Genomic DNA, 17,525 nt, shown 5'->3' on the forward strand with positions numbered 1-17,525 from the left:
CTCCCCCCTCGAAATATAGCCTAAGCGACAGTGCCATAATTTCGATGATTCATCAGCTCTTTTTCTTTTCTTTTGTTCTTATTCCGACGCGGGTATTTGTTCATTCGCTTTACACACAGACAGTACTTTTTCACACAAGGACAATAAATAAAGCTCATAGTGGAGTAAAGCAACCCCCACATAAGTATTATTACACCATATGGCACACTTGCCATGTCCAAAATAACACTGATAACTGTGTTTATCCAAACGTGATACACTAATCAAATTTCTATGTAAAGAAGGAACAAATAAGACATCTTTAAGCAGAATAGTTAAGCCATCAACTAGCTCCAAGAGGACATCGTCAACAGTTTTAACTTCTGCTTGAATTCCATTCGCGACTTCAACGCATCTTTCGCTTCTTCTCGTAGTACGTGTCGAATGGAATCCCTATAAAGAATTTGCAACATGAACAGTTGCACCTGAGTCAATCCACCAAGTAGATTTCCAAAACTGTGTATACAGGGATTCATTTACAAAGGAAACTAAATTGTTACCTCTCTTTGCCATTAATTTTTCAGCCAATCAGGGCAGTCTTTCTTGTAATGCACAGTCTTTTTGACAGTGAAGACACTGATCTTTGTTCACTGGCATTGGACTGTGCTGGAACTTCTGATGATGCTACATTGGTCCTTTTCCATATGGCTTGGAAGGAGAGCCATTGTTTCTTTGTGTGAAGGTCCTTTTCTTGTTGTTCTTCACATAATTTATGGAACCTCCATTCTGTGCCTTGAGCCTATTCTCCTGTTGCACACACATGGCAATGGTCTTTTCAATGTCCCATTTTCCAGGGTTCATGTTGTAATTGACAACAAAGTTGTCAAACTGTGATGGCAATGAAGCCATGACCAAGTGAACCAGAAGTGCAGACTTCAGCTCCATGTCAGCATCCATGGGCTTCAGCTTTGCAGCCAGGTTGCTCATCCTGAGGATGTGCTCTCTGATGCCATGCCCAGCTCCAGTGTACTTTTCTGTAACCAGCTGTTTCAGCAACTGGGTTGCATATGTCTTTGAAGAACCAGTGAACTGACTCTTTATCTTTTTCAAGTACTCCCTAAGGGAAACACGGTCTGTAATTGAGCCCACGAACATGTTCTCAATTTTGTTCTTTATGAATGCCATGCATTTCTTATTTGCATTCTGCTACTTTCTATTCTCTAAGGTGTAGGCCATCTCCATGGAGCATGGTCTCTTTTCTTTTTAGCCCATGCATCATCATCATCCTTGTCATCTCTGATAGGGTTAGCAGACTTTATGGGCTGCGGTGTTTCAAGCACCCAGTCCACCTGAGCACACATATAAGAAGATGAAATCCACCTTCTTCCCCCACTCTATGTAGTTATCCCCTCTTAGGGTGGGAACATCCTTGATGCAGCCCATCAAGTAGAACCCTCCTGAAAACAGCAAAGAAGTGAGAACAGTACAATTGCATATTATAATCCAACGCTGATCTGAATTAAGACATGCAACTATTCATGCAAATAAAACTATATCAGCGTTCGACAGAAATAGAGATAAATGCACATATCAATGCAACAAAATATGGTCATGTGATTAATAGCGTTGGTAGAACCATAATTATCACAATAATCACTTTTATTCAACTTTGAATTTTAATCATCACTTTTGAATTTAAAAATGTTCCTTTTACTATTTGAAGCGGAAACTAAATTTAAACTATTAACTTTTGAACTTTCCAGAGGCATATCTATCACTTTGTAATTTCTGAACAAATATTTCGTTGGTCCTATTTATTTAGAAAAAACTAGACAAAATTTGGCCAAAAAAAAACCCAAAACTGCCTAAAAATGCCTCTGGAATAATAAAAAAACTAGAAAAAACTTTCAAAACTCTACGTAGGCCCACGGCCTGCGGCCTGCTCGGCCAAGGCTGCGCCCATGCGCAGCGCGCAGCAACGCGGCGCACACGCTGCGGCATGCACGCGGCCCAGCCAGCGCTGCCGACGCGGCCCGCGCGCTGCCTCCACGCGGCCCAGCCATGCTGCCGTTGCGGCCCACGCGCTGCCTCCACACGGCCCAGCCATGGAGCGCACGCGGCCAGCCAGCGCCGCACGCTCCTGGCCGTCGGATTGAATCCGACGGTCGAGCATCAAGATCGGGACGTATATAACTGGCCGATTGGCTAGAAAACCCTAACCCTAGATGCATTTTTCCCCGTGGGGCTCTGTGTGTCTTCCCTTTCGGCGGTGGGAGAGAGACCGCGCTCGCTCGCCGCTTCCTTGCGACGGCCGGCGGCGCTCTCTTCACCCTTTCTCTCTGGCGGCTGGGGGCGGCTGATCGCGCGCGTGCGCAGCAGGTGGCCGGGGACAAGCCCCTCCCCTTTCTTTTCTTTTCACCACCACCTGAACCCGGCGGCCAAAACCCGGAGGCAGTCCACGGCGGGAACGAGCGGCGAGCCCCCCATGTCCCCTTTGCCGACAGTGCGTGCACCCGAGGGTGGGCGCACCATCGTCAAAAGGTGCAGAGGTGGTTTCCTTTCCCTCTGACGCCGCACAACTTCCCGTCGAGCAGCAGCCGCAACACGGTAAGGGCGGTAAGAGCTTTGCACTTTTCTTTGCCCCGTCTCGCAGCATCGGCAGCAAGAGGTGTTGCTCTTCTTCCCGATGCATCGGCATGCCGATGCGCATCGGGAACGAGAGGAGCGGCGCGGTCATGCGGTGGCGCTGACTTTGCCGGAGAGCCTGTGGGCCTCGGCCGGTTGCACTTTTATTTGGTCGGAGGGATGATTAGGGTTTCTTTTCCTGTTTCTTTTCTACCCGAAAAGCACGAGATCTACACACTAACTGCGCTATGATACCAATGTTAAAACCGTGGATCAACTAGGGTAGCATCTGTGCGGGTAGGTACTATATCTGTGGGTATAACTTCGGATCTAAGAGAGGACGAGAGGGAGTGGGAGGCATACCTTCTCCCTTCGAGGGGGAACCGGATGGAGTCGACATGGTGGCGGTGGCGACAACGTGGGTGAGCGGTGGCGGCAGTGGAGCTTCCCGTCGGCACAGCGCTAACCCTAGATCAGATTGGTATGTTGGTGGGGCGTACGGCAAAAGTGGTGAACCTCGTACTGCGAGCCGCCGGCTCTCACCTCCCTTTATAGCACTGGCGACAAGGGCCCACCAACCATAACGGGTTGGGCGCCCCCGATCAGGGCGCAGGTCAAAAGGGGCCCGGTGGGCCGTTGGGCCCACTCGGGAGAGAGATCAATCTAACAATTGAAGCTATGAGTCCACCTCAACGATTGGAAGACGGAGATCTCTTTACGGAGGTGTCTACACGGTTGGAGAATGCGGACGAGTTTATTTTTCAACATGGGTGGCTGCATAATCGGCGGATTGAAGCCAATGAAGCTTAATCTAGTTGGCTCTCTTTGTCTTCTTTATAAGTACTTTTTGTTTCAGACTTGATACTCGAACGGCTGTGTGCATCTTAGTTATGTAGAGGCTGGATGTAATGCTTAATTTTTTTAAGTAATAAAAACTTTTATAAAAAAGATGAGTCTTTTAATTTTCGCACGAGGGCCCTTGGGGATGAAAAGTAAAAGGAGTTGCACGATTCATTGGTCTTTAGAATCATTTCTATCAACATGGTCATGAGTTTTAATCCCTTTTCTTTTCATTGAATTATACCTTTTATTTATTAATTGATTTTTTCGTAATTGATTTTTTCTTAACCTTCTGAATGTTCAAAACTTTTTCTGTGTGTGTATTGTGCTCGCTGGGTTGCAAGGTGTACCAAAATCTATCATCTTCTAAACCACTCCCGTTACTCCTTACAAGGTATATTTAAAAAAAAAATTCCTGGAGAAAGAATCATCAACAACCACAATAAAAACCAGTATCATTAGATTCATCATAATATCATTTTATATTTTATTTATTTAGCATTTCAGATATCAATATATATTATTCTATTAATTTGGTCACAAGTCTGAATTTTCAAAAAGCAAATACACGTTGTAAGAAGGAACTTGAGGGAGAGTACTGTGCCAGAAGACACATTTCTCGAAGGATGGTGAATGTCCTCATCTTCTCGGGGTCGCTTTCAGCTTAATTTTTGTAAGCCACAAGTTTCATAACTTTCTGCATCAGAATAGAGACGTGAAGACTTTCTGGTAAGCATTTCCTAGCACCTACCAGTTCAACACGCTGAGCAATTTTCTCACGCAAAGAAACAAGTGTCATCACAGCATCGCAAAGAGTAGAAGCTTAGATTTGATTTACCAGAGGAAGATCCATGGCCGAAATACTAGGATCTGCAGTTGCAAGCGAGTCTGTAAGCAGGATTTTCGCTATCCTATCGGGTAACACTAGAGACCATGGGAGCCCAGAAGACAACGCTGAGAGATTGGAGTTTGCAGTGCTGAAGATCCACAGCGTTGTTGCCGTCTCTGAAGATTGGCTGATACTCCACCAGCCATTGATCGACTGGAGGGCGAGATTAAAGCTTGCAGTCAAGGAAGGCGATGACATCTTGCGCGCTCACAGGAGGAGATCCACGGAGCACAGGCAGAACGAGGGAGCTGCAAGGCAACAGGCTGCTTCTGTTCGTAAGCGGATCACCCGAGCGGCCACGCGCTTCTTGCCTTTTCGCCGCGGGAAGGAGGAAGACGGTCCGAGCGACGCGACGGTGCGGAGGTTCGAGAGGCTGGCACACGTCGCCGATGAGTTCTTCCGGTACGTCCAGTTTGGAGGCCGTCCGAGGAGCCTGATGGTGTCCTTCAAAGTTCCCGTGGAGCCACTGATTGCAGGAAAGACACTTGAGTTCTCCCATCGGATGGGCACCCGGGATACCATCCTCTTGCTTCATCCATGCGATGGCGAAGCCGGCGGGCCGAAGGAGATTGTTCTGTTCCTCTCTTACGACGACACTACGGTGTGGGAGAAGAATGTGAAACTCTTTGTGGTGTTCCAGCTGCTTGAGAACATCGACATCTTGGACATCATGCTGTCTGCCTTGCAGCTCTTGCCTCCCCAATTTGTTGCTGCCTGTGTGACCACAAGGGATTTAGTCAAAGAGGTGCTACCACCGCAGGAAACGAGCTATTTCGAAGCATCGTCTGTGCCAAGGCGGTGCGCCTCCATGGCATGGAGGTGTCACCGTGATTCCACGGACAGGGGATTTGCTGCTGGTGACGGTATGCGGCTGCCGTTGCCTATAGTTCGAGTCGACGCCGTGTACTTCACCATGCCGCAGAAGGACTCGTCATACACATCTGCGAGCGACGGCCTGCCTGTCAGATTGGTATGTCATATCACTCCTTACCTTGTGCCAGAGAGGTGCTCCGAGCATTACGAGCAGATCGGGGAAGAAAGGTTACAAGAGCTAGAGTTGTTTCCAGAAGTGACGGCCCAAGGAACGCCTGCATGCACAGGGAACTGGTGGTGTCCTCGTGTATCCACGTTTTTGTCGGTGGAACCAGAGCTTTCGGTGCAGCCGCCGAAGCTGGAGCAGTTGTTCCTGATGGAGAACTCCTGTAGAGCGGTGCTCCTTAGCGTGAGCCTGAAAGCGCCCCCAAATGGGCCGTATTGGCACGGCCTGCTAAGAGCTACGTTGTTTTTTTTTCCTAAAATTATATGCACTCCTCTGGCCAAAATACTTGTCTGTGAAAAATATTCAAAGCAAGAGAGAGTATTTTCAATAAATTAATTTTATACTAAAAAGTGTGTATTCTAAAAAGAAAAAGAACTTGCATCGTGGGCGCAAGGGGTATCTCTAGTCGCCACTCGCTAACCGGTGCAGGTGGGTGCAAACCTCAAAGTGACGGATGACACATGAGGGGGTATCATATGACTGAGGGAGATTTATGTTTTGATGTGTGAACTGTTGAGATTTGGCCAAGGTTCAAGAAAGCGTTAAGCGTAATTGGTGCGGTGGCCTTCCGCTTAGCGCTTCAGCGCGCATAAGCGGGCTTTTTTCCTCTTTTTTCCTTTTTTTCCGCTTAAGCGCTTATGCAATCGATGCGGAAGGCCTCCGCATTACGCTTCAGCGCGCATAGTAGATGCTTTTTTTCCGCTTTCCTGAACCTTGGATTTGGCTTGGGTTAGACATGACCGAATGTTTACGGTTTTTTCCGATCGAATGGTTTGCATATACTTGTTCTAAATGATGTGTCACTCTTGTTTCCACTTCCATGATAAAAAAAAATTATGTTAAGTTTTTGTTTCTATATTTTATCTCTTCTTCCCTCAAAATAATGGCAAAGATTGCATACCATTTTCATCCATAGGAGTGAGGGTGAACATAGAGGAGATGGTCTTTTTTTAATCTTGCGAATGGCGAACGTACATTTTTTTCTAACGGGGCTACTGCATTTTTTTTTGGTTTAGTGTTGCATGAATGGAGAACATATATATAACTTATAAGCGTAGAGAAATTGGCACGCAACAACCTATCGTGTCGGCAGTCCCATTAATTCCTCCCGCCTGAAACGTGATGCTAAGGGCACATACAATGGGGGGATGTCACCCTCCCTTAGAGATGTCACTTCGGATTTTTGCTTAGTTGGAGGAGAGAGGATTGTCTTCCCTTAGCTAAGGGATCATCTCTTCAGAAAATAAGGGAAGACTATTTTCTTCATTTGTATCACATATGTATTCCCTTAGCAACAAATTTTCAATCAAAATTTAATTGCTAGAGATTGCCATAAAAGATAATGCATGCATTGTATGATTTATACCTATTGTCTTCTCTACCTGATATGGCGGGGTAAGGGAAGGCATGCCTTCTCTACTATTATGCATGCCCTAAAGAAGACTCTCCAAATTCATGTCAAGTGGTAAGGTAAGGGAAGACATACCTTCTCTACTATTGCCTTCTCTAGCTGCTGCGTGCCTTCCCTTGTGACATGAATTTGGATGGGTCGGTTCGTGAAGCAAACAAGGCTAATGGTTAAGATAGACGTAGATAGAGAGACGTAAAGCGGGGGGTCTATACGCTTCAAGGCAAGTCCAATTTATTTGCGTAGGTGGCCTATATATTTCTTGCACGCAAGCCAAAGACCTCTCCCCTGCGCCAAAGCAACGAGCTACTTAGATCGACCTGGGGTGATGTTTGAAGTAAGTAACCAAAATATCCGAACAAACAATATCTAAACCTGAGCTCATATGCTTTTGATTGAATAAAAAAAAGCAAAAAAAATCAAAAACACCTGTTTTTTTTACAATGAACAAGAACAAGTGTTCTAACCGCACCAAAAATCTCCTCGCACAGATCTATACTCCTATACAGTGTACCAATTTTGAAAGTTTGAATCCAATCATTGTAATGCAATTTTGGCCGTTGATCGGACACAATCCAATGGCCCAGAACTCTGGGATTCGCACTACAGTACCTCTGCCGTTTCTACTTGTTTCCAGAAACATCTGAACGGCCCTACTATGCATACACATGGTCTGATTCCTGTACGATGCCTTGCGGCTGGGGCAACAAGCGGTATGGTTACGGCCCATCTCTCCCGTTGGTAGGACTCATCACATTTCATTTTGACCTTTTTTACTTATCTCCTTGGCTCATGCTTTGACAAAGTCTTCTATCATCTGGCAGCCATTTGCTACACCGACAAGTTGAGCTGTGCGTGCAAGCTGTAGATTATCTACAGTAGATAGCTAGCCATGAGATAGATACCTCTCCAGTTGAGTTTGAACTCTTTCTTGTGGTTGGGCTCCAGTGGCAGAGGTGAGTGGTAGCTGCAATGACAGAGATTCGGCTGAATTTGGCACTAGGATATGATTAATTCTTACAGAACTGTAACTAGCACGAGATGGAGGAGGTATCTTACATATTAGATCATAAGTGAAGTGTCGTGTGAAGCTATTTCAAATATACATAAATCTACGACCACACGTCATTGTCACCGTTGGCTGGGTCTATATATGCTCTTTTTTATACTCCCTCTGTCTTATGAAATATATTTTAAATTTATCTAAAATGGTGTCTACATATATTTAAATTTAGGGTACTATCGTTTATCTGACGAAGAAGTAACACTCTACTAAAAAGGATGGAAGGGTGGCACGCGTATCCGCATATGGCAAGCAGCTCGCAGGCACTTGTGCTCTATGGGTTGGGACGAGAAATATAATGAAGAAGTATTGGAGGTTTGTAGGTAGCCAGAAAAGTACTCCCTCTTTTTCTTAAAAAAACCGCAAATCTATCTTATTTCGGATGTATGTAAGCATAATTTACAATATAGCTATATCCAAATTTAGATCAATCTACTACATCTTTTTTGGAACATATGGAGTACAAAAATAGTAACTCAAATTGTGTATTCAAGCGCACATACATGGCATCAATTTACACTTATGCAAGAGAGAGACGTATCCAAGTTTTACTAAGATACAATTTTCTCAAATTTGATGCCCTCTAAAGCTATTCTAAGTGGAAATTATTACTGATTCTCAACGTGCAAAGCACGTGAAGCTGACTAGTATATGTAGTGTACAAAAAAATACAAATCGGAGTGTTGTGCAAAAGATATGTGTTGTTTACATCACTCCGATTTATCTTTTTTGCATAGATCAAAAAAATACAAATCGGAGTGTTGTGCAAAAGATATGTGTTGTTTACATCACTCCGATTTATCTTTTTTGCATAGATCACTACATATGTCTTTTTTTCGGGATTTTTTGTGTGCAGTTTGAGCACTATTTCATATTCATTGTACAAGAAATTCTTTTTTTTTTGAATTTATATGCTATTTTTTGATTTTTTTATTCAACCAGAAGAATACGAGCTCGGATTGAGAAACACGTTGGCCCCAAATTATCAGGCTACTTAATGATGCAATCTGCTTTACTGGGTTCCGGCTCCGTTTGGCATTACGGTAGCAGTTTGCCAGAAGCATCGTTTCAGAGAAATAACGGAAAAACTTACTAATACTAGAAAATCTCTTTATGGCTAACTAATTTCACGGTTCATCACAGCAAACATATATAGCACAGTGGGGCGTTTATCTAGTTGGTATGATAAGAAAGCATAAAAAATAATGAAAACAGTTTGCTTAACCCAAACACAAGTTTCGTGCATTGCATCCTCGATCAAGCAACAGATAATCGCGAGCCTGCATCCATCTATATAAAAGGTGGACTGCGACATTGTTATACTACGTGCAAGGAAGGCTAGCTACTGATCTCTCCATCGATCCATTCCGGACGCGAAGCATTGATTCGGAGAGTAGGGAAAGAGAAGCACGAACAGACATGGAGGGGAAGCTCGCGAGCAAGAAGAAGATGCTGGCCACGCTGGTGGGCTGCAACTACGCCGGCACGCGCAACGAGCTCCGCGGCTGCATCAACGACGTCGAGACCGCGCGGGACACCCTGGTCGCCCGGTTCGGCTTCGCGCCGGCCGACGTCGCCGTGCTCACCGACGGACGCGGCGCCAAGGTGCTCCCCACGGGTGCCAACATCAAGCGCGCGCTCGCGGACATGATCGCCCGCGCCGCCCCCGGCGACGTGCTCTTCTTCCACTACAGCGGCCACGGCACCCTCGTCCCGCCGCGCCACGGCCACGGCCACGGTGGGGATGACAAGGAGGAGGAGGCGATCGTGCCGTGCGACTTCAACCTCGTCACCGACGTGGACTTCCGGCAGCTGGTGGACCGGGTGCCGCCGGGCGCGAGCTTCACCATGGTGTCGGACTCGTGCCACAGCGGCGGCCTCATCGACCAGGAGAAGGAGCAGATCGGACCCTCCGTCGACCTCCCCGACTCCGCCGGCGCGTCGCCGCTGGCCGCGCCCGCGCGGACCGCCCGGTTCCTTCCGTACGGCGCGCTCCTCGACCACCTCTCCGGCGTCTCGGGCATGCCGTCGTCCCACCACGCCGCCGACCACCTCCTCGCGCTCTTCGGCGCCGACGCCAGCGCCAAGTTCCACGGAGGCCACGGCGGTACCGTGTCCGCCGCCGCGCCGGCGGCGGCGCCACGTCCGGACGAGGGCATCCTGCTGAGCGGGTGTCAGACGGACGAGACCTCCGCAGACGTCGCGGCGGAGGACGAGGAGGAGGGCGGAGGCAAGGCGTACGGGGCGTTCAGCAGCGCGGTGCAGAGCGTGCTGGCGGCGCACCCGGCGCCGCTGAGCAACCGGGAGCTCGTGGCGAGGGCCAGGGCCGTGCTGGACGAGAACGGCTTCGAGCAGCACCCGTGCCTGTACTGCAGCGACGCCAACGCAGAGGCGCCGTTCCTTTGGCAGGACGTCACGGCCGTGCGAGCGGCAAGTCCGGCCATGTCACCGTCGGCGCTGTGATTTGATTCCGCCCCGCTTCAGCTCACCTGCGTTCTATGGTAAACAATGTACATGGAGTTCGCCGGATTCATCGAGTAGTTGAGGATGCCAAATTCACGACTGTATTGTTGGGTGTGTGTCAGTTGTTGTGTGTGTGCGTCAATGTACCTGTGTACAGGTACGGACATATGGTACTACAGAAAAACAATATACGGTACAACATATAGAAGGATTTGTTATTGTTATTCCTAAGTTCCAACTCGACCAATTGATACACAAAGTTATGCACGACCGGAAGTGCACACGTCCATAGAATAGAAGGCACCCGGTTTGTTTTTCGGGAGAAAAAAAGGTGCCCCCATTTCATGGTGGACAAAAGAAAGCAAAAGAACTCAATTTTAAACCCTGAATAGTTCAGCGATTTGAACCCTCCTCTTCAAATCCCTCTCATTTGCATTCTAAATTAAAAAAATCCTGGTCTAAATTGAATCATCATACCGCTGCGAAACATGGTGATGTGGCTAAGGGGTGACTAGGATTGCTAGTTTTGCGAGGGACGCGAGCGAACAAAAGGGTGGGTTTATAGTGAGTAATTTGGCGGTGATTTCTGTGAAACAAAAGCTAGGATTTTGGTTGTAGTTTGCCCATGATTCTATTTGGAGTTGCATTGTTTACTTATGTGCCCGCACGTTGTTTGTTTTCGGTTAAAAGTGGAAGCCATTTTCGATGACAAACCATATATATCACCCATCGCATGTGGGAATCCGTACAACCCACACGCACATGGGGTTGGGCTGGCCCATCTAGATGCTTTTCCTATTATCTCTACTACAACGGTCTCTGGTTTTCCCTTTTTTCTGCTGGTTTTTTTGTACTACTCCTTTTGAGTGGTTTCTCATGGTTTTTATTTTTTCTGTTTATATTTCATTTTTATTCCTTTTATGTTTATTATTGAAACGTTTGAACATTTTAAAATTCCTATTATACAGGTGTGCTAGTATTCGAACTGCAAATTTTTTTTTTGAAATGTAACATAAGTTCAGAATCCTGTACGGTCCTTTGATGACTTATTGTGTATCTCCTGTACCAGTTAAGAAAGGTGGCTCATGCGGGATCTACAAACGGGATACGCTCAATGAATCAAAAACCACATATATGTGCTACTTGGGGAGACACTGGTCATGTTCAGGTAATTTTTTTTATTTGTCCATATTTTTTTATCAAAAGCTACAAGATGTATTTCTTGTACATCAAACCCCTTCCCTTTTAACATAGATATCTTTTTACTGTACATCAAGCTAAATTTTATTATGCTCCTCATGAAAAAACTTGGCATGTACATGGATGGGGTCCTATTTGTCCAGCAATAGAACATATTATATCCATTATATTCGTCCTGAGACTTGTCCAGGAACAGAGTGCATCACACTGGCCGCTTCCCTGTCCTATATACTACTTAACTCTGTTCTCTCTACTACATATGAAGGTGTGGGATTTCAGCTCGTTCATTGCTTAAGTAGACTCTAGAACAGCTGCACACAAAGATGACGACAAAATCCATAACCATGTGCTTCTAAAAATATTTTGTGGCCATAAAGATGAAGGATATGCACTTGATTGGAACCAAAGTTTTACAGGAAGACTTGTGTCTGGTGTGTACAATCTTATCTCCCGTTAGTTCGATTAAAGATGTCTTCCGTTTGTACAATTCGTTTGGTGGTGCAAGGAAACTGATGTAGTTCAGTATATTGCTTGTCCATGCAGGCGATTATAACAAATGCATTCACCTTTGGGTGTTGGTTGACCTGTCAGGTTTAATTGACAAAAACGTTCTAGTCAAATAACGTTAAGGAGGAGGCCCACGAACCAACGTTCGTGACCAACTCGTTCGCATCTCACGCGCCCTGATCGGGGGCACCAAAACCAACTCGATGGTTTGGTCCCCTGTCGCCTGCGCCATATAAAAGGGGGGGAGCCTGGCTGCTATCGATCACGCTAGTTTTGACGATCAGATCGCTGCTTTCCCCACAACTCCTAAAGCCCTACCGATCTAGGGAGGCGCAGAACGACGGGAAGACCAGCCTACACCCCGGCGGTGCCGGGCGGTGCGGCGCCGGAGACCCGAGGGGATCGGGAGGATCCCCGGATCATCAACGACCTCTACGCTTCACGCACCGCAACGAGCAGGCGACGATGGCAACTCCTGCAATGCGTAATGCATCCCTAAACCTCTCTGTATTTGATCATTAGGTGTTCTAGTGGCTGCTTTTGCGATCTTGTGCGTTTTTAGGGCTAACAATGGTATCAGATGCCTTGTGTTGCTAGCACTAGAACCCTAGTTGTGATTAAGATCATGTTTTAGGCAATTATGTTACTCAGATCGGTTAAATTTGTATCGAATTAGAACCATCTGCAAGCAATTATGAACCCTAAATATGGATTTTGGCTCATTTTGGAGGATGAGAACCTCACCTTACGCCGCCGGGTCGTTGCCTCCCTTTTCGGGGCCCGCCGGAGCAGCGATAGCTCCGGCGAGGGCAAGGATCCCGCGCCGCCGCTCTCTCCCGACGGAGGAGCGCGGATGGACGCGCGCGTAAGCGCGGAATGGACGCAGCGCGGGTGGCCGTCGCCGCCGCCCTGCGCACCTCGCGTCGCTCGCCGTCAGCCGACCTCGGAGACGGCGCCGGTAGCCACGCTCGACGGAGGAGCGCGCCGGACATGGTCCGTCGCACGCTGCTCCGGCGAGCGCCGCCACCGCGCCGGCATGATGAAGGCGCCGCGGCCGGGGCAACGCGCCGCCTCGCGCGCTCGGCCGCCGGGCGTGGCCGCCTCGCGCTCGGGCCGCCAGGCGTGGCCGCCTCGCGCACCTCGCGTGCCTCGCGGCGCCGGGCGTGGCTGGGTCGCGCGCCTCGCCGCGTGCCGGCCCCTCTCCGTCGTACGGGTGCGGGTGCGGCAGAAAAATCGGGGGAGGAGGGCGCCGCTCTCCCTCGCGGAAAAATCGGGGGAGGAGGAGGAATTTTAGGGTTAGGGCTCCGGCTGCCCTTTTTGATCCGGCCTTGAATGATCTTGGCCGTCCGATCGCATCGGACGGTCCGGATCGAGGCGGAGCAGGCAGCCGGGCCGGGGTCCTTTGGGCTGCATCCGAGAATGGGCTTCGGCCCGGGTTGTCGACGGTCCATGAAGTTTTCGGGCTCGACGATTTTCCGTCTTCGTTTTATGTTTTTTCAGTGCATTTAAATGATTATTACGTTGATGTTTTAATGTTTTTGCACTATTATATGGACACAAATTAAATTGCCTAAAATAATATGATCAGCAAACATGCTATTTGCTCTGGACAGAAATGAACCAACGAGATTTTTTGTTGAGAGTATTTAGTATGTTTTTAATGTTGAATTGAATTATCAAATTAAGCATCACATATGTTGTTCCTTAAATGTTTTAAAGTTGATGTTTATTTTGAGAATGTTATGGCTGCAAAATAATTCTGACCAACGTTGTATTATTTCTGCATGTCAACCCCTAATGTTGTTCTAATTCATGTCATTTCTGCCCAACGGTGTTTGACATAGAATAAGAAACTTATGGCATGTTTATTTTATATGCATGCAATTTTACTAATGAATGTCCATGTCAAATTTCAGCTTCCGCTGCGATGCGTTATGATGCTTGTCGAGCGGTTGACCGGCAGCAACTTTCCTCGTTGGAAGAACTCCATTGAGCTATGTTTGGCTTTCAACGAGTTTGATTATGCCTTAAGGGAGGATAAGCCCGTGGCGCCGATTGCTTGGTGCTACGGGGTATGATGAACTAAAGAAAACTTATGACTCCAAGATGGAGAAGTGGGACAAATCCAATCACGTTGCAATGCTCGTGATGAATTCTTCCATTTCACCCGAGATTATTGGGGCTCTCCCAAGAAAGATACTCGCTAAGGAATTTATGGAAGCCTTGGAGGAGCAATTCAAAGGCTGCGAAAAGGTTTATGCTCATGAGCTTTTTCACAAGCTACTTGGCAAGTATAAAAATGATGGTGATGTTAGGGGACACATATTGAGAATGATAAATGCTTCAAATAAACTGAAGCACCTAAAGTGTGAGCTCAGTGACAACCTCCTTATCATCATGATCTTGGAGTCCCTCCCTGAAGAGTTCGATCTGTTCAAGATCAACTACAATTCCATGAAGGAGAAGTGGACACTTGCTGAGATATCCCCTCGGATTGTCCAGGAAGAAGAAAGAATGATGAGGCGAGAACAAGGATCGGGCTTTTCATGTTGGCATCCTCAAAGAGAAAGCATGACGGGTCAGGCCCTTCAAAGTCGCCAAAGAAAACCTTCAAGAAGGAAATGCCAAAGTTTAAAGGAAAGGAAAAGGAAAAGGATAATGGACAGTCTTGAGCCCACTCGATAATGTGTGTTTCTTTTGTAAGAAGGAAGGCCATTACGGAAAGGACTGTCATGAATACCTCAAGTGGATGATGAAGAAAGGTACGGATGAAATCACTTTTGTTGATGAAATGTTATATACTGATTTCTCTTGTACATCATGGTGGATTGATTCGGGTGCAACTCGCTCACGTTGCTAATTCTATGCAGGGATTAAATATGATCCAAACCGTAACAAGCGGGGCAAGACGACTTAGAGTTGCAAATGGAGTTGAAGTTGATGTTGAAGCTGTTGGGTCACTCACCTTGGAGCTCCACACCGGCTTTCACCTTCATTTAAATAATGTTCTTTATGTACCTACTTTAAGTAGGAATTTGATTTCAGTTTCTTGTCTCGATGATAACATGTTTGAGTGCAAGTTTGGTAACAAACAATTTGTTTTAAATTATTGTAATAAAGATGTTGGCCTCGGTGTCAGACGAGGCAAACTATATATGTTATCTATGAATGATTATGTTTTGCATGTGAGTAATGTTTCAAATGTTGAGAAGAAATGGAAGGGTACTAGCACTTCTTCGAAATTGTGGCACTCGTCGTTTAGGCCACATTTCGAGGGGGAGAATGGAAAGACTTATTAAAAATGATGTACTCCTCCCATTAGACTTCTCTCGATGCGGACAAATGTGTTGATTGCATCAAAGGTAAATATGCAAAAACAATTAAGAAAGGAGCGGTAAGAGCCACGAGTGTCCTCGAACTCATACATACTGACATATGCGGACCTCTTAATGTTAAGTCTATAGATGGTTTTGATTCGTTCATCACCTTCACGAGACGACTTTTCCCGTTATGGGTACATTTACCCTATACGTGATCGATCGGAAGCTTTGGACAAATTTAAAGTGTTCAAAGCCGAAGTTGAGAACCAACCGAATGCAAAAATTAAAGTTGTACGATCCGATCGCGGGGAGAGTATTACGGTAGGCACGCTCCTTATGGGCAAATTCCAGGACCTTTTGCTAAGTTCCTAGCTGAGAATGGAATTGTTGCCCATTATTCAATGCACTGGTGAACCTCAACAAAATGGTGTGGCTGAGCGCCGCAATCGCACGCTTTTGGATATGGTGCGTAGCATGCTCGATCATGCAAGTTTGCCGGTAAGCCTATGGATGGAGGCATTGAAGACGGCTGCACATATTTTAAATCTTGCTCCCACTAAGTCAGCACCGAACACACCTCACGAGATGTGGACGGGAAAGAAACCGAGCTTGAACTATTTACGTGTGTGGGGCTGTCCTCGCTGAAGCTAGAATTTTCAATCCACAACTTAAGAAGTTAGACCCAAAAACGGTTAGTTGTTTCTTCGTCGGATACCCGCACGGGGAAAGGGATATCGTTTCTATTGCCCCGGTCATACCACTAAGTACGTGGAGACCCGGCAAGCGGTATTTTTTGAGGATAATGAAGTTAATGAAATAAGGAAGATCGATCTTGAGGAAAAGCGGGTGTGTGCTCCATCCCCGATTATCCAAAAGGTCGTTCTACCAATGCGAAGGAGAATCACTTCTAATGTTGAGACCGAACCTCACGGTTCCGGTCCTCAACCCGATGGTGATCCCGAAACTAATGATAACGCAAATCCAGAAGGTGAAGAAAATCACCCAGTCGGATAATGAAGAAGATCCTCATAATAATAATGCCCCTCCACCACCATCGCCTGTGAGAAGATCACATCGAGAAAGAAGAAAAGCCATCTCAGATGATTATATCACCTACATGAGTGAGGATGTAGATGATATAGGAAAGGTGGAGGATCCAACCTCATACAAGGAGGCCATTAAGAGTTTGAATTCGTCTAAGTGGCAAATCGCCATGGAAGACGAGTTGAAATCTATGAGCTCAAATGATGTTTGGGACCTAGTAGAAGTTCCTAATGACGCCAAAAGAGTAGGCTCCAAATGGATCTACAAAACTAAGTACGACCCCAAAGGGAACATCGAAAGGTTCAAAGCTAGACTTGTGGCAAAAGGTTTCACACGAGAGAGAAGGAATCGATTATAATGAGACTTTCTCTCCTGTGTCATCTAAAGATTCTTTTAGGATCGTCATGGCTCACAGTAGCTCATTTCGACCTAGAATTGCATCAAATGGACGTTAAGACGGCATTTCTAAATGGCGACCTTGATGAAGACGTGTACATGACTCAGCCGGAAGGTTTTGTTGTGGAAGGAAAGGAACATTTAGCATGTCGTCTCGAAGAAATCCATCTATGGCTTGAAGCAAGCTTCAAGACAGTGGTACCTCAAGTTCGATAAGATTATTAGAACTTTTGGTTTTACTGAAAATGTTAAGGACAAGCTGCATTTATGTTAAGTTTAAGGGCAGTAGGTTCACAATATTAGTCCCGTATGTGGATGACATATTATTGGCCTGCGAGTGATAAGGATATGCTGCACGAGACCAAGAATTTTTTGTCTTCCAATTTTGATATGAAAGATCTCGGTGAAGCTTCATATGTCCTCGGCATTGAGATTCATCGAGATAGGTCTAAAGGTGTGTTGGGACTATCACAAAAGGCATACTTTGAGCGAGTACTAAAGAAATTCAATATGCATAAGTGCTCTGGCTCACCTGCCCCAGTAGTCAAGGGCGATAAGTTTGGGACATTTCAATGTCCGAGGAACCAAATTGAATCTGATCAGATGAAGTCGGTTCCTTATGCTTCAGTTTTCGGAAGCATCATGTATGCACAAGTTTGTACACGCCCTGATTTGGCTTTTATAACCGGGATGCTTGGCAGATTCCAATCAAATCCAGGACTAGACCACCTGGAAGGCCGCAAAGAAAGTCT

At 46.4% G+C, this 17,525-nt stretch overlaps 2 protein-coding genes across 2 annotated transcripts; both read left to right on the plus strand.

Moving 5' to 3' along the window:
* The first annotated feature begins 4,198 nt into the window (after positions 1–4,198).
* On the plus strand, positions 4,199–5,965 carry LOC124656385. The gene is made up of 2 exons (XM_047195141.1): positions 4,199–5,611; positions 5,902–5,965. The coding sequence occupies exons 1-2, from the start codon at positions 4,296–4,298 to the stop codon at positions 5,963–5,965; spliced, it is 1,380 nt and encodes a 459-aa protein (XP_047051097.1). The 5' UTR covers positions 4,199–4,295.
* Positions 5,966–9,262: 3,297 nt separating this feature from the next.
* LOC124651643 (metacaspase-9-like) lies at positions 9,263–10,318 on the plus strand. The gene has a single exon (XM_047190686.1). The coding sequence runs from the start codon at positions 9,263–9,265 to the stop codon at positions 10,304–10,306; it is 1,044 nt and encodes a 347-aa protein (XP_047046642.1). The 3' UTR covers positions 10,307–10,318.
* Positions 10,319–17,525: the final 7,207 nt, after the last annotated feature.

Source organism: Lolium rigidum, chromosome 5, assembly GCF_022539505.1.
Source record: "Lolium rigidum isolate FL_2022 chromosome 5, APGP_CSIRO_Lrig_0.1, whole genome shotgun sequence".
NCBI classification, from domain to species: domain Eukaryota; kingdom Viridiplantae; phylum Streptophyta; class Magnoliopsida; order Poales; family Poaceae; genus Lolium; species Lolium rigidum.

Excerpts from the sequence above, each read along its gene's own strand:
- LOC124656385 (XM_047195141.1), top strand. The coding sequence starts at position 4,296 with ATGGCCGAAATACTAGGATCTGCAGTTGCAAGCGAGTCTGTAAGCAGG. Across the intron at positions 5,612-5,901 it reads CACGGCCTGCTAAGAGCTAC|GTTCAAGAAAGCGTTAAGCG; the intron begins GTTGTTTTTTTT and ends GATTTGGCCAAG.
- LOC124651643 (XM_047190686.1), top strand. The coding sequence starts at position 9,263 with ATGGAGGGGAAGCTCGCGAGCAAGAAGAAGATGCTGGCCACGCTGGTG.